Genomic DNA, 23,452 nt, shown 5'->3' with positions numbered 1-23,452 from the left:
AGAACCACATCAAAGTAGAAGAGGAACTAATGGGGGAAAAATAAGGGGCTCAGTGGAAGGAGAGCGTGCAAAAGGGTAAGGGAAGGGATTTTCAAAATATGTTATAAATGTGTAAAAACTGTCAGAAAATAAAATAAAATGGGGACTGGGTGAGGCACCCAACTCCTTGTCCTCAGTATTGGATCCCTCTCTGACTGCTTCTTTAATGGAGCTGAGACAGAGACTCCCTGTTGTAGAAAGATCGATAGGAAGTGACTGAGGGAAGAGAGCCCCCTCAGACCCTTCGCCTGAGCCTGTTGAGTTCTGACCAAGGAGAAGCTTGGCAACTGCTGCTAACTGCCACTTCCCATCATGCAGGCCTCAGGAAGCAGACGCAAGCCTCAGCCACAACTGTTTGGTGAGTGGCTTTACATAATATGACAGGGTACATAAGGTTTAGTCTGTCGAAACATTTTCCTAGGAGGCTGATATCCCAAGAAAGTAGTCCTCAGTTTCATTTGTTCTTGGCTACTTTATGATTCCTGCTAGAAAACAGGCCTCATGATTTTGGTTCACTTGAATTTTTGAGCACACTTGCCTGTGATACCTGGCCCATTTGACCTATGTGTAGAAACAGTTAGTGTGAGCACCCTCAGATATCCTAGGTCCACCATGTCTTCCTCTTGGAGCCATGTCCTGTTTGGTCCTGGCCACTGGGAAGACAGACACTGTTCTTTGTTTTGCATTATAGAAAGCTCCTTGAGTTTGATTTGAAAGTGGTTAGGGTTTCATCAGTGACTATCAAAAATCAGTTTCTTCAAATGTGCCTAAAGAATGTCTTTCTGGGCCTGGGGAGATAGCTCAACAGATAACATGCTTGCCTGCAAAGCCTAACAACCTAGGTTCGATTCCCCAATATCCACATAAAGCTAGATGCACAAAGAGGCACATCATCTGGAATTTGTTTGCAGAACCTGAAGGCCCTGGCATGCCAGATCTCTCTCCCCCTCTCTCTTCTCTCTTTGCTAGCAAATAAATAAAATAGTTTAAAAAAGAATGTCTTACTGGATTAAGGACAGAACTATCCATGGACTTTAGATGTAAATGATTATAGGCTCTTTGGATCCCAGAGGAATTTATGAAAGAATTTCCAATTTTTTCTATCAGTTGCTACAAAGTACTAGAGCAAGGGTTAATTTGCCCTCTGTGCATTTATTTAGCAAATACTTATTGAGTATCAACTATGTGTTAGAGGATCAACTTTTAGATTATGGGTTTTTGTTTTTATTTATTTATTTATTACAGAGAGAGAGAGAGAGAGAGAGGGAGAGAGAGAATAGGTACATAAGAGCCTCCAGCCACTGCAAATGAACTTCTGGTGCATGTGCCCCTTGTGCATCTGGCTTACACAGGTTCTGAGGAATCCAATCTGGTCCTTAGGCTTCACAGGAAGTGCTTAACTGCTAAGCATCTCCTCAACTCAGATTATGTGTTTTTGGTTTTTGTTTTTTTTTCCTGAGACAGATTTCACTCTGTAACCCAGGTTGGCTTGGAACTCACTATATATAACTCAGGCTGGCCTCAAATTCACAGTAACATTTCTGCTTCAGCCTTTAGAGTGCTATGTAGAGTGAACCACTACACCTAGCTTTCCTGCATTACCTTGCTAAAGGAAGGAAAAATTCCTTTCTGAGAAATAATAAAGTCATTTCTAGAAATTGAGCTCTGCAGAGCAATTTTCCTGGATCCAAAAGTTTCCTTAGTTGGAACCACTAGGTGGTGGTATTACATTATGAAAATGACACTTTTTATTGTCTCTTCCAAGACTGGAGGCTTGTGTCTACATATACAGAGCTATTTATTTGGGAATAAATGAAGACAAATAAATACATTTCAGGTTGGGGAGATGACTTAGAGGTTAAAGGCGCTTGCTTGTAAAGCCTACCTGCCTGGGTTCAATTCCCCAGTACCCACATTAAGCCAGATGCATGAAATGGTGCATGCATCTGGAGTTTATAGTAGCAAGAGGCTCTAGTGTGCTCACTCATTCTCTCTCTCTGCCTGTAAATAAGTAAATATAAATATAAAAAATAGAATATATTTCATCATTTATATAGAGAATCCAATTTAAATGCTTGAGGGAGCTGGGTATGGTAGCACTCGCCTTTAATCCCAGCACTTGGGAGGCAGAGGTAGGAGGATCCCTGTGAGTTCAAGGCCACTCTAAGTCTATATAGTGAATGATAGGTCAGCCTGGGCTAGAGTGAGACCCTGCCTGGAAAAACAACAAACAAAACAAAAATGCTTGAGAGGACTATAGCTCCTTGAGGAGTGAAGCTGTGCCGATTGTCATGATTACACCCCTGGGTTATAACAGACAGATAGGAGATCGCGGGTAAATAACTGGGAAATAAACGAACCTATCTTTGAACAATTGTCATCCAAAGAACCATTTCAGGTGTGTGGCACATTCTTGGGGTTTGGAAAAGTTGGGAAATATCAATGACCCTGACAGATCATCAGTTGGACAGAGACTCAGAGAGGCAGAGTTATAATAAGCAACTCATGGCACTGATACAACTTTGCATTCCCATGACAGTGTCTGTCTGTCTATGGTCAATCATCTGTCTAGTTTAAAAATATTTTACTTATTGCAAGGAGAGAGAGAGAGAGGGAGGGAGAGAATGGGCACACCAGGCCCTCTAGCCACTGCAAATGAATTCCAGATGCATGTATCACTTTGTGCATCCAGCTTTATGGGGGTACTGGGGAATTGAACCCGGGTCATTAGGCTTTGCAGGTGAGCACCTTAACCGCTGAGCCACCTATCTAGCCTCTCTCTCTCTCTCTCTCTCTCTCTCTATATATATATATATATATATATATATATATATATAATATATATGTGTGTGTGTGTGTGTATATATATACATATACATATATATATGTTTTTTTTTCTGAGGTAGGGTCTCACTCTACCTCTAGGTAACCTGGAATTCACTATATATCCTCAGGGTGGCCTTGAACTCTTGGTGATCCTCCTACTTCTGCCTCCCAAGAGTGAAAGAGAGAGAGAGAGAGAGAGAGAGAGGGAGAGAATGGGTGTGCCAGGGTGTCCAGCCACTGTGAACAAACTCCAGATGCATGTGCCACCTTGTGCATCTGGCTTACGTGGGTCCTGGGGAATTGAATTGAGGTCCTTTGGCTTTATATATATAAATTTAGTTCTTCTAATGAGCCATCTTTACTTTCAGAATTAATTTTGTTTCTGTAGTCTTATTGGAAACATTTCATGTCGTGATTAAGAGCCCACGTTAAGAATCAAATAAGGCAAGTTATTAGTTCAATCTGTGCCAATTACTGTATTACAATCTTGGTCTAGTTGAACTCTAGAATCTGTTACTCCCATATCTGGAATTCACTATGTGATCCTCCTACCTCTGCCTCCCGAGTGCTGAGTTTAAAGGCCTGCTCCATCACACCTGGCTTATTGTAGCCATTTTTAGGGACCTTAATGATCTCAGTTATCTTTAAGGTCCAGAAAATGGCATCACTATTGCCAGCTTTTTCTAAATTTCGGCAGAAACACAAATTAGTTTTTGATATTTTCTATTCAACCTGGAACATTTTTTTTTTAATTTTAATTTTGAGAGAGATAGAGATAGATAGAGAGAGAGAGAGAGAGAGAATGGGTGTGGAGGGCAGTTCAGAGACCATGTACGAATGCCAGATGCTTGCGCCCCCTTGTGCACATGTGCGACATTGCACGCTTGCATCACTGCATTTGGCTATGTGGGACCTGAAGATTTCAACCTGCATTCTTAGGCTTTGTAGGCAAGTGGCTTAACAGCTAAGTCATTTCTCTAGGCCTATAACATTTAAAAAAAAAGATTTTTTTTATTTAAAAGGAAAGAGAGAGAATCAGAGATGAGAAAATGGTCAGGCCAAGGCCTTCCGCCACTGTGAACAAACTCTAGGCCCATGTGCCATTTTGTGCAACTGACTTTACATGGATACTGGAGAATCAAACTCATGCCGACAGACTTTGCAAGTACCTTTAATTGCTGAGCCATCTCTCCAGCCCTGTAACATTTATGTCTTCCTGGCTACTGTCTAGTCGTTTTTTTAGGTTTCAATATCAAGATGAGGTTTTTCCCTCCCCTCTTTTGCTTATGTACATATGTGGTGTGCACACATATACATATGAATGTTCTCATGCTTGTGGGATCGTGTGTGTGTGTGGGCATGTGTGCACTGTGTGTATATGAGTGTGAAGGCCGGAGGTTGATATTGGGTATGCTCCCTATCACTGATACAGTACCTTGCACTTGAACCCAGAGCTTGCTGATTCAACTAGCCTGGCTAGCCAGTTTGCTCAGTAGACCCCCTGTCTGCCTCCTGAGTGTGTGGAGATTACAGGCAGGCCACTATGCCTGCAGACACTTATGTGGGTGCTGGGGATCTGAACTCAGGACTTTATGTTTACTTGGCATGAGTTTTACCCAGTAAGCTATATTCTCAGCCCAGGGTTCCCCTGTTTTACTTTTCCTCTCATTGCCTCTACTGGGGTCACAGTTTGTCTATTGCTACTGTCCAGTGCCAGACTCCTGTGAGTTCTGAGAATGACTGTGTCCAGCCTGTCTTCACTGTGTGTCTCTCCACTGGGTGCCTGACACATTGTGAATGCCCAGTAATCTATGCCGAAGGAGTGAAAAAGTGGAAAATATTCAGGACATGTCTTTTTATTTAGGGTACTCATGATCTGTCAGCATGAGATGCCTGGTACAAAGGTAAAGCCATGGTGATGAAAAGGAGGGGAACCATGGGATGTTGCCATTGGAGGTTGGCCTAGGTATCAACAAATGCATACATTCATGGAATGGGCATTGAAGTGGATGGAGGTGATGTAGGTGGGACAAGTCTGGGGGCCAGACGAGGAGTAGAGTGTTTCTGCCTGGGAAGAGTTGGAAGTAGGACTGGAGATAGTCTGTGACTAGATTGTACAGGACCTAGACTCTAGTTGGTGGCCAATAGAGACTTATTGAGTGCAGGACAGGATTAAATTATGGCTTCAGGGCCTGGGGAGATGGCTAAGTGGTTAAAGGCACTTGCTTGCAAGACTGCTGACCAAAGTTTGGTACTTACCAACCTGAAATTGATCCTCAACATCCGTGTAAAGCTGGACACGAAGTGGCGCACGTCTATGTAAATCCAGTGTGTCTACAGCAGTGGGAGGCAGAGCCTGCGGAATCTGGACACTTGTGAGCAGCAGCAGCAGGAAGACTCTGTCTCAAAAGAGGGTTGAAGAAGGGAAGAAACACTCTGATGTTGTCCTTTGCCTCCACACATGTGCTGTTGCATGTATGCAGCCATATTCATATACATTATACACATACAGAGACACACATGTACATATGCACACAGAAATAAATAATAAAACAATCACCTCTTTAGAAAATGTTGATCTCATGGCAATATGAAACATGAATGGGAAGGAGACCAGCGAGACCACTTGGGAGACTCTCCAAAAAATCAGGATGGAAGGTGGTTAGGGCTTGGACGAGTAGGTGATGGTAAGACTGGAGGGAAAGGAAGGAAGAGTGAAAAACAAACATGGAAATGGACAAGTGGTGAAGAAGAAGGAAGTCCTATGTTTTCAGCCTGATTTGAAAAAATATTTTTTATTTATTAGAGAGAGAAAGAGAGAATGGGCATGCCACGGCCTCCAACTGCTATAAACAAACTCTAGACACATGCGCCACCTTGTGTGTCTGGCTTATGTGGGTCCTCGGGGACAGAACCTGGGTCATTTGGCTTTGCAGGCAAGCGCCTTAACCAGTAAACCATCTCTCCAGCTCCTCAGCCTGATTTTGTGAGGCACTGTCACTACCAGAAAGGTGAAGTCAAGAACCATTCATCAAACCTTTATAAGGAAGAGTTAAAGCTACCCATGCATTTCATTTGTGGAAATTCAACCAAGGTATGGGGTTTAAAAAAGCCAAGCACCAGTGGGAGGAGGAAGCAACAGAGATAATACAGCAACAAGTAGAAGCTGTCCTCGCTCTCCCACTCAGAGCAGTAGCTCCTGGAAGGAAGGCAAGATGGGGAGTGTAAGTTTGTCATTCCCCCTTTTTGTTGTAAAGTCTTTTTTTGTTGTTTGTTTTTGTTTTACAAGGTAGGGTCTCACTCTAGCCCAGGCTGACCTGGAATTCACTCTGTAGTGTCAGGGTGGCCTGGAACTCATGTGATCCTCCTACCTCTGCCTCCTGAGATTAAAGATGTGCGCCACCATACCTGGCAGTCATGTGTATTTTATGAGTGTCATAAGGGGTTATCTGAGGGCAATCATGGCTATTTATAATTTATATCTTCAAGGCTGATTATAGAACTGAAATCTCTGGCAAAATTTAGTATTTAAAGTATGTGCCGCATGCTAAGCTGGGCAGAGGGCAGACATGAAGAAGTCCCTCTCAGTCACTGAGCTAGAGTGGTTCCCATTCTAGCTCAGGACAAGGATATGGGACAGACAGTTTGCACTAGGGTCCACAAGTAGTCAGAAGGGTGGACACAGAGAGGAAGACTGGTGGCTGGAATGCCAAGATCAAGGTGGCCCTGGGCCCTGGGACTGAGAAGCAATCAACACGGGAAAGAACGGCATGAGTAGGTGTCAGGGAACCTCAATGGGAGAGAAAGCTGAGCAAGGAAGGGGACTCAGGACACAGCAAGACACATATTCCCGAGAAGGGAGGCAGAGTCGGGAGGTAGAGGACTGGTGGGAGAAATGGGAAGAAAATTCAGGCAAAAGTGAGTGAGGAGGCAAGTGATTTTCAAGTGAACAGTGGCAATGGCAGGAAAGAGGGTCCGAGCGTGATTGGAAAGAATCTGGGAACGAAGGGCCTACACCCCCCTCCTCCCCTTGCGCTGATCCAGGAGTAGGCTGTGCTTCCCTTCAGTCTGCTAGTCCAGCCTGAGTGCTGTCCCCTGAGCTGCAGATGTGAGCAGGGTGGCGCACTCTGTCCTGATCACTGCCTGCGCTGCTTTCTTCCATACACAGTCCACAGTGCCACATGACCGCAGAGGTGAAGAGTCTGCTTCTCATGATTACCTCCTCAGACTTTAGACAAGACAGCATATAGTAACTTATTTAAGAATGCAAGGCGTTCTGGATGGTTTTCAGTCAATGGTTGCTTATGTCAGTCATATTTAAAGGCTAGGGAGATAATTTAGTGGTTAAGGTGCTTGCCTGTGAAGCCTAAGGACCCAGCTTTGAATACCCAGTACCCATGTAAACCAGATGCACAAGGTGGCACATGCATCTAAAGTTCATTTGCAGTGGCTACAGGCCCTGCCTGGCTTGCCTATTCTCTCTCTGTTAAATAAATAAATGCTATTTAAGAAGTAAAACCTCTTCAACATGTACCTACACTGTTAGCATTAAAAATTATTTGCAAGCAGAGAAGAGAGAGAGAAGAGAGAGAGAAGGGGGGAGGGGAGAGAGAGAGAGAGAGAGAGGGAGGGAGGGAGGGAGGGAGGGAGAGGGAGGAAATAGGTACACCAGGGCCTCTTGCCATTACAAATGAACTTGAAATGCATGTGCCACTTTGTGCATCTGGCTTTACCTGGATATTGGGGAGTTGAACTTGGCCATCAGGCTTTTTAAACAAGCACCTTTAACTACTGATCCATCTCTCCATCCCCAGTTATCCTCTTTTTTGATGTTCTCTTTATTCTTTTCAGCAGATCCAGACTTCAGTATGGCATCTGTTTTCCCTCAGCCTGAAAGATCTTTAATATATCCTGTAGGACATGTTTGTAAAAGTTGCATTCATTCATCTTTTGTAAGTCTAAGAAAATGTCTTGTCTTCATTTTGAAAGATATTTTTGCTGAGTAAAGACTTCCGGCTGACATTTTGTTTCTTTAGGACTTTTAAGTGGTTTCACTGTCTTTTGGCACATAGTTTTTAATGAGAAACCTGATGTCTTTTTTTTTTTTTTTTTTTTTAGTTAGTTTGTTTTTGTTTTTTCGAGGTAGGATCTAACTTACTTCAACTCTGGCTGACCTGGAACTCACTCTGTGGCTCTAGGCTGTCCTTGAACTCATAATGATCCTTCTACCTCAGCCTCCTGAGTTGTGATTAAAGGAGTGTGCCACCACACCCAGCAAGAAGTCTGATGACATTACTTTTTAGGGGATTGGTTTTAAGATGCTTCTCTTTCTCTCTTTATAAAAATTTTTATTTATTTTTACTTTTTTGAAGTAGCAACTTCCTCTAGCCCCAGCTGACCTGGAATTTACTATATAGTCTCAGGCTGGCCTTGAACTCACAGAGATCCTCCTACCTCTGCCTTCTGAGTGCTGGGATTAAGAATGTGCACCACTATGCCAGGCCTACAATGCTTCTCTTTTTCACTGGTTTTAAGCAATGTGATCATGATGCTTTGGCCTGGGCTTTTGCCTATTTCTTGGTCTGGGGTTCATAGAGGTTCTTGGATTTGTGGGTTTATAATTTTCACCAAATTTGGAAAAAAATCCAAACCACCGGCTCCTACTTCTTTAGGGATTTAATTACATATCTATTAGGGCGCCTGAAATTATCTTATAGCTTGCTGGTGATCTATTGTTTAAATCTTTTCTTTTTCCAATTTCATTTTAACACTGTGACTTAAAATTCATTAATCTGTACTGCCTAATCTACTACTAACCCCATCCTATTGTGGTTTTTCTCCCTTTTCATCTCAGACATCATATGTTGTAGTTACTGTGTTGTTGATGGGACCAAAAGTGCTGATGGGAGGAAAGTTTTTATTTTGGCCTATAGTCTTGAGGGGAAGCTTCCTGATGGCAGGGGGAGGCATGACATGAACCAAGGGTGGACATCATCTCTGTCACAGCAGGTGGACAACAATAGCAGGAGAGTGAGCTGAGTTAACTCTGGCAAGCTAGGGGTTAATAAACCTTAAGTCTCCCCCCTACTGCCCCATCTCCTCCAGCGAGGCTCCACCTCCCAAGATGCCCTCAGCTGGGGAGCAAACATTCAGAACACATGAGTGTATGAGGGACATCTGATTCTAACCATCACATCATACTCCCCCGCTTCAGATATTCAACTGGATCTCCTTTGCTTTTACTTCAGTATGTCTGCTTACCAGTGTTAGTGTTTTGTGGATGGGACAAAATATCTGAGGAAACAACTTAAAGGGAGGGAACATTTCTTTAGCTCATGAGTTTAGAGGTTTCAGACCATGGTTCTGTGTTTTTTGTTTTGGGGCCTGTGGTGAGGCAGGACATCATGGTGGAAAGGCATGACAGAGGAAGGTCTGCATAGTGGGGATTGGAGTGTAGGGAGAGAGGGGTCAGGGACAAGATCTTCAAAGCATGCCCCAGTGACCTACTTCTTCCAACCAGGCCCACCTCCTAAAAGCCCATTTACAATGAACTAATACTGATGAAGTCAGGTCCCTCATGATTGAATAACCTTTCAACAGTGCCACCAGCTGGGCACCAAGTCTCCAACACATGAGTCTTTGAGGCCTTCCCTCCCCCCCCAGATAGGGTCTCACTTTAGCCCAGCCTGACCTGGGATTCACTGTGGAGTCTAAGGGAGGCCTCGAACTCACAGTGATCCTCCTGCTTTTGCCTCCCGAGTGCTGGGATTAAAGGCGTGTGCCACCACACCTGGCTCCTTGAGGCCATTTTATATCCAGATCGTAATACTGTTAAATTGCTTATTGAACATGTAAAACACAGTTATACCATTTTAATGGCCTTGCTTACTAAGTGTATTTGTGTTCTTTCTAGGTTCTTTTCTATTTATTGCTGCTTTTCTTTGTTAGGGGTTATAGTTCTTGCTTCTTGGTGTGCCTGGTAACTACTGGACATCAGACATGAATTTTACCTTGTTGGGTGATAGATATTTTTGTCTTCCTATAAATAATCTTGAGCTGGTTCTGGGATGCAGCTAAGTTATGTAGAAAACAGTTTGATCTTTCTGGGACTTGCCTTTAAGCTTTTTGAAATGGGACCAGAGCAACATTGAATCTAGGGCATAACTGGGGCCAGACCCGTCTGAGAATTCTACTTAATGTCTCATGAACTAAGCAGGGGAAAGGTCTTTCTGTTCTGTGTGATGAGAGGAATTATTCCTGGCCCGTGCAAGCTTCAAAGATTGTTCCCTCTACTCCCTTTAGGTGGTTCTTTCTGAGCATCCTGGTACTTGCTTCTCAACCATGAGTGTATCAGTGGAAACCGAAGATGGGAGGCAGGGTTTTGGCAGTGGAGCTCTGCTTTTGGGTGCTGTCTTCTAGTTGCCCTGGCCTCCCAAACTCCTCAATGCAGGTATTGCAATTAGCCTTGGTTCCTTCTCCCTTTTGGAAAGTCTCTCCTGGCCATAGGTTGGTTTCACCCTAGGCTTACCTTGTGCTCTGGTTCTTTGGGTCACAGAGCCTGATATTCCTTATCTTGTAATCTATTGTTTCGTATATTTTTGTCCAGTCTTCAGTTGTTTCAGGTGAAAGTGAAAATCTAGTCCCTGCTATTCCATTTTGGCTAGAAGCAGAAGTCTATATTGTTCTTTAAGTTTGGAACACTCTTGGAGGGCCTCTGGAATGCAGAGATTATGCCAAACCAAGTTGCTCCTTATCAGGCCAGGAAAGGGCTTCTTGCAGGGCTCAAAGGGCTTCCAACTCAAGTTCAGGGATACAGTTATGGGAGGACCCACAGAGCACTCTGCTTTTCCTCTCTGAATCTTATCAAGCCATTAGCTTTTATCTTTGTTACAACTTAACTATTCTCACTGTTCTTTGGCAGTGGAAGTGTTCATCTTTTTCACTTTGAAGCAGTACCTTTCAGCCCACATTTGAAATCTTCTTCTCCCATACCTTTTTTTGACTTGGTTCCTACTTAGACCCTGTTTGCTTATTTAGGTCAGCAAACACTTCTCCACTGGAGGGAAATTAAGCTTCTCAGTGGTATTTTCAGCACCCTGCATGTGCTCCTGTGGAGATCACTCACCTAAAGACACCATGTTCTACCTTGAAGATGACGCTCAGACATACTCTTAAAAGGAAAATTCTCCATTTTAAGGGTGGATAAAATACCACTTAACAAAGCATTCCAGTTGGTTAAATTTAGGACAAGGGAAAAAAAAAAAAAAAAAAAAAAACTGACCCAAGAATATGCTCTGGCTTTGAGCCCAGGGTGTTTTTCCTTTCAGAGTGAATTTGGTCCATTTTCATTCATGTGGCGCTGTTGCCTCCCCAACATTTTATTCTTGGATGGAAGGTCAACAATGACTGCCTGGTTGCTAAATCTAATGGACATGCCTCAGTTATTAACCTACTTGACCTACGAACAGTATTTGATGCTGATAATTATCTCCTGCTAAACATGTACTCTGGCTTTTCTTCTCGTTTTCTGGCCTTTCTATTTCTGTCTTTTTGGTTGGTAACTTTTTCTTGGTTCGGTCCTGAGTCTTCTCACATGAAACACTGTTCTTAGACTCTTATCCATGCCAAGGGCTTCTCTGGGAGTTCCTAAATTGGAATTTCTAGTCTAAGTATTTTTTCTGAGCTTCAGCCCACTATATTCAGCTCTCCACTTACCATCTTCACTTAGCTGGCACAGAGCTATCTCTCCCTTAAGAGCCTCAGTGGGGCTCTCCTCTTGGATAAGCCCTCCTTTCTGTAAATGGCACCTCTCCACATCTACTTTCTCAAGCCAGAATTCCATGCATTCAATGTTGCTTTCAGCTACCCAATCCTGCTGATTCTTCCTCTGTCTGTTCTCTTCCCCCAGGTAGGGTCTCACTCCAGCCCATAGTGACCTGGAATTCACTATGTAGTCTCGGGGTGGCACCGAACTCACAGTGATCCTCTTGAGTGCTGGGATTAAAGGCATGTGCCACCACACCTGGCTCTTCTTCTCATTATTACTGGTACTGTACTTAGTGTGGTCACTATCATCCTGGGTAGCTGGCAGAAACTTGAGCACTTGCTGGTTCCATCCTTTATTTTTTAAAAGTATTTTTTAAATTTATTATAGAGAGGCATCTATCTATCTATCTATCTATCTATCTATCTATCTATCTATCTATTGAGAGAGAATGAGTGTGCCAGGGCCTCTAGCCACTGCAAGGCACTCCGGAACTCCAGAAGCATGCACCACCTTGTGCATCTGACTTACATGGATACTGGGGAATTGAACCTGGGTCTTTAGGCTTCATAGGCAAGCACCTTAACTGCTAAGCCATCTCTCCAGTCCACTTCCATCCTTTATACAGTTGCTCTCATGATTTGCCTTCCCATTCACACTAGCCAGAAAAATCTTTTCTAAACACAAATGAAAGCTTGTTATTGTTTTTCCAAAAATGTTCAACAACTGCCCTTAGAGTATAGAGCTCACACTCTTCTTGTTTTGTTTTATGGAGCTGGAGAGCAGACCAGGACCTCATGCATGCTAGACAAATGCTCTACCACTGATCTTCACACCCAGCTTCCTACGTTCCTTATAATAAAACACAAGGCCCTGTATGATTTTCCTCCTGTTTATGATGCCTACTGTCTCTAAAGTCCACACTATGCTTCTCATTGCCCAATTCCTTGAACTATAATGATTCTCTCTCTCTTTGGTTTTTCAAAGAGTTTTGCTCTAGCCCAGGCTGACCTGTAATTCACTACGTAGTCTCAGGGTGGCCTTGAACTCACGCAATCCTCCTACCTTTGCCTCCCAAGTGCTGGGATTACAGGTGTATGCCACCATGCCTGGCTTCTATGCTCCTCTATCTTTTGGCCTTATATTTTTTTTAGTAATTATGAACTTTATTGTATGAACATTTTGCATGATGGTCATATTCCCATCAGGTTATCCTCTTACATCCTTTCTTCCTTGCATCCATGCTACTGAGGACCCTCGTCAGTGGAGTTATTGGTATTCACCGTGGGGTAATGAATGCATCAGTAAGACTTTGTGGGGGAAGGGGACAATGCCTCAGGGTACTCCCTCTTCTGCAATGTTCCCTGGGTTTTGCTTGGCTTGTGTAAGTCTCTGTTAGTGTTGAGCTCTTGACATCCTCTGAAATTATGCTTTGATGAATTTTGAGTCTCCTCAGTGTCTTCTTTATTCTTTTTTATTCTATAACCCTTTCTTCACCCCCTTTGTCACTTTCTCTAGGAAGTCTTCCCTGACCTCTTTCATCATCTTGGTCGGCTCATGGTCAGTGAGGTATGGTTCTGTGCTTCCAGAGCTTGTCCTGGTTCCTCTGTGATGACCCCGTGCCATTGCCCATTCGACTGTATACTCCTTGTTTATGTTCCAGGGCCAGTAAGGAGAGTAGCAGACATTTGTTGTATTGCATTTTATTTTTCATTTTCATTTTTTCAGATGGAGTCTTGCTAGGAAGTCCAAGCTGGCTTTGAACTTTCTATACTACTGCTTCAGTCTCCAGAGTGCTGATATAGGTGTGTGCCACCACACCCCCCTGTTGCATTGAATTGAATTGAATTTTTTTTTTTTTTTTTACAAGGTAGGGTCTCACTCTGGCTCAGGCTGACCTGGAATTCACTATGTAGTCTTAGGGTAGCCTCGAACTCATGGTGATCTTCCTACCTCTGCCTCCCAAGTGCTCCAAGTGCTCCCAAGGCATGTGCCACCATGCCCGGCTTAAAATTTTTAAAAATGGTCTTGAGGCAGGGTCTCCCTCTAAGCTGTCTTATGCAGTATAGTCCATGGAGGACTCAGACCTACTTTTCTATAGTGTTGTCAGTCTTTTTGAGCAAGGTGGACTGGTGTGAAAGATGGCGTTCCATGGTGGATCTATTGTTGGCAGCTGGATTCTTGTTTCTCCACTGTGTATTTACTAGTTTAGTAACCAAATTAGTTACGAATGCTGCCCCTTAGTTCCTTCATATAGAAAAACATTTGCTTGATCGTCCTAAAGGCAAATAGTAGGATCAGATATTTTTTTGGGTCCTTTTCATTCTTTTGGTTCCTAGCATTTTATTTTATTTTATTTATTTTTGGTTTTTCAAGGTAGGGTCTCACTCTATCTTGGGCTGACCTGAAATTTACTATGTATTCTCAAGGTGGCCTCAAACTCAATGCGATCCTCCTACCTCTGCCTCCCCTGTGATAGGATTAAAGGCATGCGCCACCACACCTGGCCTTGTGCGTGGTTTTTTGAGGAAGGGTCCTGCTCTAGCTCAGGCTGACCTGGAATTCACTATATAGTCTCAGGGTGGTCTCAAACTCATGGCGATCCTCCTACCCCTGCCTCCTGAATGCTGGGATGAAAGGCATGTGCCACCATGTCCAGCTTCTAGTATTTTATATACTAGAAATCATATTTTCTATCTTGTAAAGTGGTTATTCATGTACTTTGGTACATTTTCCTTATTCAAAATTGATTTCTAAGATATTTTGTAGATATTTGTCTTATATTCTACATATATAAACATACATATGCATACATATTTTTGTTTTTTGAGGTAAGATCACACTCTAGTCCAGGCTGACCTGGAAAGTCACTCTGTAGTCCCAGGCTGGCCTTGACCTCACAGCAATCCTCTTACTTCTTCCTCCCAAGAACTAGGATTAAAGATGTGTACCACCACACCCAACAACTATTTTTACTTACTTACTTTCTTTTTTTGGTGTTCAGAATTGGGTGTTGGATCTACTATGTCAAGCAGGCACCTGCCACTGAGCTACATCCTAGCCCTTAACTCATTTTTTTTCAGTTAAAATTTTTTTTTTTGTGGTCACTGAAAATCATTTATTTACTTATTTATGACTTTTTTTTTTTCAGAATAATGTCTCACTCTAGCCCAGGCTGACCTGGAACTCACTATGGTTCCAGGCTGGCTTTGAAATCATAGCAATCCTTCTAACTCTGCCTCTCCAGTGCCGGGATTAAAGGCATGTGCTTCCATGCCCAGCTTCTTTATTATTATTATTATTGGTTTTTTGAGGTAGGGTCTCACTCTAGCCCAGGCTGACCTGAAATTTACTATGTAGTCTCAGGGTGGCCTTCAAATCATAGTGATCCTCCTACCTCTGCCTCCCCAGTGCTGGGACTAATGGCGTGTGCCACCACGCCTGGCTTAAAATTTATTTTTATTTGAGACAGAGAGAAAGTGAGAGAGAGTGAGAGAGAGCAAGAGCGAGAGTGAGAGAGAGAGAGAAAGAGAGAGAATGGGCACACCAGGGTCTCTAGTCACTGCAAACTAACTCCAGACACATGTGCCATCTTGTGCATCTGGCTTACATGGGACCTGTAGAATTGAACCTGGGTCCTCAGGCTTCGCAGGCAAGTGCCTTAACTGTTAAGCCATCTTCCAGCCCAGAAAAATCCCTTCTCCTCCTCCTTTCTCCTCCTCCTTCTCCTTCTCCTCCACCTCCTCCTCTTCCTCTTCTTCTTCTTCTTTTTTTTTTTTTTTTTTGAGGTAGGGTTTCACTCTAGTCCAGGGTAACCTGGAATTCACTATGTAGTCTCAGGGTGGCTTCAAACTCACAGTAATCCTTCTACCTCTGCCTTCTAAGTCTGGGATTAAAGGTGTACACCAGCATGCCCGGCTCAAAAAATCTATTCTTAATTTACTTGCTGTACAAATGCAATCAGTCAGATTTGGCCTGTAGGCCATTGTTTGCTAAAATTCACTAAATTTGAACCATCTTTACATTCCTGGAAGAAATACAACTCAATTATGACTAAACTATTGGATTTGATTTGTTAATATTTAGGATTTCTGCATTTATATTTATTAATTTATATTAATAAGTCAAACTGGTCTTATGTAGTGATTTCAAACTCTAGTGTATAGATGTATTCTATTTGGAAAAATTATATAAAATTGAGATTTTTTTTTTTTTTTTTTTGGTAATGAAAGGAATATAGCAAAGCTAAGAGAATGTTAGCCCAGTTTTGCCACATTTTAATGAATCTTCTTATGGCATATTTTCTATCCCATTCATTTCTACTCTTATTTTAATTTTTTTTTTTTTTTGAGGTAGGATCTCATGAAGTGCAGGCAGGCAATGTGAGTCAATAGGACAAGTCATCTCTCCTATAGGGCCACTGCCCAAGTTCCCACCCACCTCTGTCCTTCATTTCTTGAGAAGTTGGCCTGCTTCTTTAAGAAAGGAAGAGATGGCTTAGCAGTTAAGGCACTTTCCTGGGAAGCCTAAGGACCCACGTTTGATTCCTCAGGACTCATGTAAGCCAGTGCACAAGGTGTTGCATGCATCTGGCTACAGGCCTTGGTGCACCCATTCTTTTCTTTCTTTAAAATAAAATAAAATAATAAAATAAAATAAAACATTCAACAACAACAAAAAGCAAGCAAGCAAGCAAGCCTCTAGGGCTCTACTAAGTGGAGGTGGTAAAGGTGTAATCAGAGGGTCAGATCTGGATCAGGTTGGCCCTAGCCTCTCCCAGACTGAATAGGTTAGCTATCAGAGGAAGTTAGAGGTAAAATGCAAAGTAGTGGGACTTTTGTCCCCATAAGGGTTGAAGTGCCTTATGTGGGTCCTGGTCCTTTCTCCCCAGGCCACATTGAGAAAGTGCAGCTCTGCACAGTTCACAGCCTGGTCCCTGTAGGCCATGCACAGCTTCCTGAGTCCAAAGTCTGCCTTTCCTACCACTGGTATTCTACAGCCATTCTGGCAGAGCTGTGAAGGGTGTGACTGTCACCTTAGATGTCCTCCTGCTCTTTTCTTTATTCTTTGCCATGGCTGCTGCCACCACTGCTGTTTTTTCCCTCTTCTTTCTTTTCTCCCCAGGTTTTAGAGAGAGTGAGAGAGAATTGGTACACCAGGGCTCCAGTCACTATAATCAAACTCCAGATGCTTGTGCCACCTAGTGACATGTGCAACCTTGCGCTTGCCTTACTTTGTGTGTCTGGCTTACATGGGATCTGGAGAGTCAAACATAGGTCCTTAGGCTTTGCAGGCAAGTGCCTTAACTGCTAAGCCATCTCTCCAGCGCCCCCCCCGCCCATTTTTTTGACAGGGTCTTGCTATGTTGCCCTAGCTGGCCTGGTACTCACTACATAGCCCAGGTTGGCCTCAAATTTGCAGCAATCCACCTGCCTCAAATGGGATTATAGGTATGTGCCACCACATCTGGCTTCTGAATGCTGTTCTTTCTAGTTCTCACTGGGAGTGAACATCCTTTGCAGGGGATGTCTTCAGGTCATGCCTAACTTCTGCTTTGATCTGGCTCCTTTAGGCCTACTGGACCTCAGGACTCAGCATCCTGTCTGCTTCCTGTGGCATGAGCCTGAGGCTGCCCACGTTCTCTACTTGGATGGAGTGGCCAAGCCAGGATCCTCCTCTACCTAGAAAAAATGCCTGTACCCAGACTTACCCACCTAGGAGGAGGATTAGGCATGCCCAAATCCAGGGTGCAGGTGAGCCCAATGGTTAAGGTCTGGTGAGTGGGTTGCTCCTGCTAAGAGCACTGTTCATAGTGCTGGTGGTGTGAGGAGAGGGAAGAGCAGGGAGCGTCACAAAACACCAGGATTCAAATGATCCACCAGCCTTTATATGATGCACTTGTTCGTGACCACATGTTTGCTAGTTTTAGGATGCCTTCTCCAGTTTCTGCCCTCCTCCCGGGTGGCCAGCTGGACTTGTGGCATCTAGTTTCCTTATCTGCCTCAAGAAGCCAGGTCTGCTGCTTACACCTGCTTTTAGCGACAGGACAGGTGGAGAGGCCAAGGAAGATCAAAGGGCACAGGCCTGGGTTCCAGTTTTATGTTTAACTGCTCCTGATTCTGCAAGCCTTGAACAAGTTGTTTACCCTTTCTAGTTGAGCTTCAGATCTCTCCCTTGTAAATTGAAGGGAATACTTTCTAGGCTTACTGCGAAGACAAAATGACATGTGAATTGCTCAGCTCAGTTCCTGGTGCGCGCGCGCAGACACACACACACACACACACACACACACACACACACACACACAATTTATTTACTGGGGGAGAGAGAGACAGAGTATGCCAGGGCCTCCAGCCACTGCAAACGAACTCCAGACACATGCACCATCTTGCGCATCTGGCTTAAGTGGGTTCTGGGAAATCAAACCTGGGTCCCTAGGCTTTACAGGCAAGCACCTTAACCCCTAAACCATCCCTCCAGCCCAGTTTATATATAGGGTCTTGCTCTAGCTCAGACTGACCTGGAGTTCACTATGTAGTCTCAGGCTGGCCTCCAACTCAAGGCAATCTTCCTACATCCGATATATAACTCTTTAATCTTGCATTCCCTCCCATCTTATATTAAGTGGATCACGGAACTACAAATATCCACTAGCAATGAAGCCAGAGGACCAGGGACAAATAGCAATACTTCCATTTTGAGGTTCACACCAGATCAGCAGCTTTCCCTCCCAAGGTGGCAGTAGTCAGAGAGTTGCAGAGCAGATGTCTTGGTGTGAAATTGCTCCCTGGAGGTGTCTCATGAATGTTTGCCCACAAATCCAGGCAAGGGTTGACCTTCCCTCCAGCTCTGCCTCTCCACAACATGAATATCCTACCCCGCTCTGTGTCCTCAGATGCTGGGGGCCTGCCCTGCTGTCTGATGGTACCAGGCTGCAGATGGCAGGCCCCGAGGCTGGATGGAGCAAGCTGCTCCGCTCTGGATCTTTGCCAGTCTGTTCTCTTTGCAAGAGGAGCTTCAAGAGAGCAATCCAGGCTGGCAGGCAAGGCGCTGCAGCCTGGCGCGGGGCAGCCCGTCCAAGTGCAGAGAGAGCCTTCCCATACCCTAGGCCAGGAGAGCGCTCCTTGGCCCTGCCGGCTCTGGTCTGGTGATTACAGGTCTGGGCTTCTTAGCCAGTCACAAACCCAGCTAATTGCACTTTGGGGGGACCTGGGCGAGCAGGCCTAGCCCGCTCCAGTGGGAAAGCCAGGCCGCTGGTTCCCAGCGGCGTCGGTACTTCTAGAAGCGCAGGTGCACAAGCCAGGGGTCCCAGGGCAAGCTACCCGGTCCTACCAGATCACCCAGGAAGGAGCCAGCTCTGGAGGCGGGTGGCGGTGTCCTTGCCCCGGGAGCCCACGCCTCCCCCGTTCGGGCCGCGCCGGCTCCGTCAGGTGGAAATCTCCTCATTCAAACCAGCGCGGGCCAATCAGGGCCCGGCGCGCCCGCCGTTCCCGAGCGCGGTGCCGCCGCCGGGCCTCTGCAGCCCGGGAGACGCTGGCACACGCGCGGGCGGGCGGGCGGGCCTGCTGTCCGGGTGACCCCGCACAACACAGCCTCGGGTTACAGGCGCCCCTCTGGCTCCCGCGGGGACACCATGGAGCACTCCCTGCACCGGGTCTCCCTAGGGAGCCGGCGCGCCCATCCGGACTTGTCCTTCTACCTCACCACCTTTGGTAAGTGGCTCTGGGGCACGCTGCCAGGGGCTGCTTCCTCTGCTCTCAGCACCCCGCCCCCCCCCAAAATAAAGCAACCTCACATGGTTATAGTGAGGCTCCCAGAAGGTGTTCATTTTACTCCGGACGCCTTTTCAGGTTCCCCTCCAGACGGAGCAAGCCGCTGGGCACCACCTGCTGCCCTGCCCAGGACCAGCTGCACTTGGTTCTGCCTCACTTGGCTGGAACAATCACGCTCCAGTTAATGTTGTAGAGTCCCATTTGTAACCACGGAGCTCCCTATTAGCGAGCAGATCAGGTTAAATCAGGGTCTGGTTACTGCCTCTGGGGAGCTCATTCACTAGCTTCTTTTGGCCCAGGGACTGGACAGATACGGGGTCAGTCCAGGTGGCCTTGTCTTTTTGTGGTCCACTTAGGAGGCTGTGATCTGACTTCTTATCCAGTATCTGACTCATAGTGGAGATGGGAGTAGTCTGTCCTCCAAAACAGACCATACCAGCATTTCGGCCCCCCATCCCCACCCCAAGGCTTGAGGGGAACAGCAAAGGGCAGTAGGTCCCACTACAGGGCTCAAGGCTGCAGACAGAGTTTCCCCAAATCCCAGCTGGGCAATAGCTCTTGTGAAGCCCTGGGCAAAGTTGGCCTTCCAAGTAGCCACATGGCCCTGCCCAGCTCTTCATTTCCTCCCTGGTCCTTCAACCCCCTGCCAGGATGGGTTATTCTTCCTCTACAAAGACGTGGACCCATACAGAGGATAATCTCCCATGAGCCGGTGGGAGACTTGTCACCTGAGCACAAGCCTTGTGGACAGAGCAAGAGCTGTTTTTTTTCTTTTTCTTTTCTTTTCTTTTCTTTTTTTTTTTTTGAGGTAGGGTCTCACTCTAGCCCAGGCTGACCTGGAATTCGTTATGGAGTCTCAGGGTGGCCTCGAAGTCGCTGTGATCCTCCTGCCTCTGCCTCCTCGAAGTCGCTGTGATCCTCCTGTCTCTGCCTTCCGAGTACTGGGATTAAAGGCGTGAGCCACCACGCCTGGTTTAAGAGTTTTTTTTTTTTTTTTAAACTTGCATACATTTTCCTTTCAAAGGTTGAGGCAGTTTCAAAGGCAGAGCAACCAAGGAATTAATCCCTCAAGGGAATTCTTGGCTTCCTTACTGTCAAGCTTACTCCAGAGCAGTGCACATCCTTGGCTCTTCACAACCTACTATTTTTTTTTCCACCTCTATGGCGAGAGGGAGTGATGGAACAGCAGAGGGTTGGCTCCTGGGGGTGGGCTGCGATCTGGCCTCCTGGAATTCCCTGGTCCAGTTGTTGGAGGATAGTGAGGAGAGCAATTAGGTAGGCAGCATTCCCTGAGCTCTCACTAAACTCTGTGTTACTTACCTGCTTTGTCTCAGTTAGTGCTCCCAACCCTACATGCTCATCCTGCAGTAGATTCAGACTCTATGAGATGAGAATTCTTTCCAGAATGATCCAAGGTGGTCAGGAAAGAGTATCTGGGAGTTGTTATCTTCCATATCCAAATTCAACAGCAAATAAAGTTAATATATTTCACTGTTCTTTCTCCCCATTCCTTCACAAATTGTTCAAACACTTTGGAAACCCATTCCTTGTCATTACTGGGACGATGTGAATATTTCCTTATATCACTGTGTGCTATACTGCTGAACTAATCTCTCTGCTAGATCTGGGGAAGATCCAGGCCTAGCAGGGTGTGGATCCCCTTGACCAGTCATGGCTTCAGGGTTGGGTCTGATGGGTATCAGTGGATATACTGCTTGAACCAGTAGCGTGTGTGTGTGTGTGTGTGTGTGTGTGTGTGTGTGTGTGAGAGAGAGAGAGAGAGAGAGAGAGAGAGAGAGAGAGGGAGAAAAAGAGAGGGAGAGGGAGAGAGAGGGAGAGCTGGGACCGAGGTGGCAGCAACCTGCTCTTTTTTGATGCAGTTTTCTTTCAGATCTTTCTGAGGACACTAATTTACATGTTTGAGAAGTTCTCTTCTATTCCCTGTATTAGCTCTCTTTCCTGGGATCCATTTGCCAGGGTGACTCTTTTTAGGGCTACACAGAGTGTTCTTAGCTTGTTTGCTCATGAAGATTTCTGTTAGTTGTTACCAAATATCGGAAGCATCTTGTGAGTCTTTCCCTGCCCCCTCTCTCTTGGCTGAAGCCGGTGTCCCAATCCTACACAAGTATTCTACCATGGAATCATACCCCACTCCTGGAAGTGGGATAAAACACAGATCCCTTGCTTAATAGGTCTGGGGGAGCGCCTAAGAATCTATACTTTTAAGAAGTCATAGAAGTACTTTGACCATCGGTCAGATTTGGGAGCTATGGGGGGTCAGTTTTGGTCACCAATGTGGACCACCTGTACTCATTTAAAGTGTACAGTTTGGGGCTGGGGAGATAAAACTCAAGTTTGGACCTCCAGCACCTACATGTGGCAGGCAAGTATGGTGGCCCACCTGTGATCCAGTGCTGGGGAGGTGGAGCCAGGGGGTCCTTGGGATAAGCTTGCTAGCTGCATTAGCCAAATCAGTGAGCTCTGGGTTCAAGTGAGAGCACCTATCTCGGTAAGTAAGAGAGAGTGCAAGAGGAAGACACTTGACGTCAACCTCCAGCCTCTACATGGAAGCACCTCCACACATATGTGAACCACATATATATGAACATGCATACACATCACACACACATATACATTCCAGGAAGTACACTTCCATGTTTTGGTAGAGTCACAAAGTTGTACAACTATTATTGGAATCAATTTTAAACCATTTTCATCCCCTCAGGAAGAAACATCATACCTTTTAGCTTATTACTTTCAGTTTATTTATTTATTTATGAGAGAGATTAAGAGAGGGAGGGAGAAGCCGGGCGTGGTGGCGCATGCCTTTAATCCCAGCACTTGGGAGGCAGAGGTAGGAGGATCGCCGAGAGTTCGAGGCCACCCTGAGACTACATAGTGAATTCCAGGTCAGCCTGAACCAGAGTGAGACACTACCTCCAAAAACCACCAAAAAAAAAAAAAAAAAAAGAGGGAGGGAGAGAATGGGCACGCCAGGGCATGTAGGCACTGCAAGCAAACTCCAGATACATGTGCCACTATGTGCATCCGACTTACTTGGGTAATGGGGAATCGAACTTGGTCCCTAGGCTTTGCAGGCAAGCTCTTTAGCCACTAAGACATCTCTCCAGCTCTAGCTTATTACTTTCAACCCTCAGTCCTCCCTCATCCCTAGCCCCAAACAATCACTAATGCACTTACTGTGTAAATACATTTGCTTTTGGGGGCATTTTATATAAGTGGAACCCTATGTGGTTTTCTATAACTACTTCTTTTACTTGGAAAAATTTCAAGGTTTGCTCATGTAGCTTTATTTTTTATTTTAGAGAAAGAGAGTCAGATAGAGAGAGAATGGGGGTGCCAGGGCCTCCAGCCACTGCAAATGAACTTCAGACACATGTGTCACCTTGTATATCTGGCTTTACATGGGTTCTGGGGAATCGAACTCAGGTTCTTAGGCTTTACAGGCAAGCTCTTCAACTGCTGAGCCATCTCCCCAGCCCTCATGTAGCTTTTTTTTTTTAAATGGCTAAACAACAATCTGTTATTTTTCACATTTTGTTTATTCATCTGTTGCTTGGCATTGGGTTGTTTTCAGTTCTGGCTGTTAGGAATAATGCTGCCATGAAATTTTTTGTGTGTGTGCATTTGTGTGGGGTATGCATGCATGCATATGTGCAGGTGTGCATGCACCTGTGTGCACCTGCATATGGAGCCAGTGTCATTCTTTTTTAAGTTTTTATTTGTTTGTTTGTTTGTTTATTTATTAGAGACAGAGAGAGGGAAAGAGAGAGAGAGAGAGAGAGAAAGATAGAGAGAGAAAGAGTGAGAATGGGCACACCAGGCCTTTAGCCATTGCAAATGAACTCCAGATGCACGTGCCACCTTGTGCATCTGGCTTACATGGGTACTGGGGAATTGAACCTGGGTCCTTAGGCTTTGCAGGCAAGTACTTTAACTGCTAAGCCATTTCTAAAATGCCCCAGGACTTTTTTTTTTTTTTTGAGGTAGGGTGTCTCTCTAGTCCAACCTGACCTGGAATTCACTGTGG

At 45.1% G+C, this 23,452-nt stretch overlaps 1 protein-coding gene and 1 pseudogene across 3 annotated transcripts in view; one reads left to right on the top strand and one right to left on the bottom strand.

Moving 5' to 3' along the window:
- The window catches only part of LOC101593628 (regulator of G protein signaling 3), a 204,278-nt gene that overhangs the window by 49,264 nt on the left and 131,562 nt on the right, over positions 1–23,452 (top strand). Inside the window, exon 1 of one of the 3 annotated variants that reach the window (XM_004662725.2) lies at positions 19,169–19,341. The exons of 1 other annotated variant lie outside the window; for it this stretch is intronic. In XM_004662725.2, coding sequence (XP_004662782.2) covers positions 19,263–19,341 — 79 coding nt within the window. In that variant the 5' untranslated portion in view covers positions 19,169–19,262. Of the gene's footprint in view, positions 1–19,168; positions 19,342–23,452 lie in introns of those variants that run through there. One more of the 3 variants, XM_045158617.1, reaches the window with a different exon arrangement.
- LOC123457900 lies at positions 3,468–3,585 on the bottom strand (annotated as a pseudogene).

Source organism: Jaculus jaculus, chromosome 1 (genome assembly GCF_020740685.1).
Source record: "Jaculus jaculus isolate mJacJac1 chromosome 1, mJacJac1.mat.Y.cur, whole genome shotgun sequence".
Classification (NCBI taxonomy): Eukaryota; Metazoa; Chordata; class Mammalia; order Rodentia; family Dipodidae; genus Jaculus; species Jaculus jaculus.
This window is presented reverse-complemented; position numbering and strand designations above follow the sequence as displayed.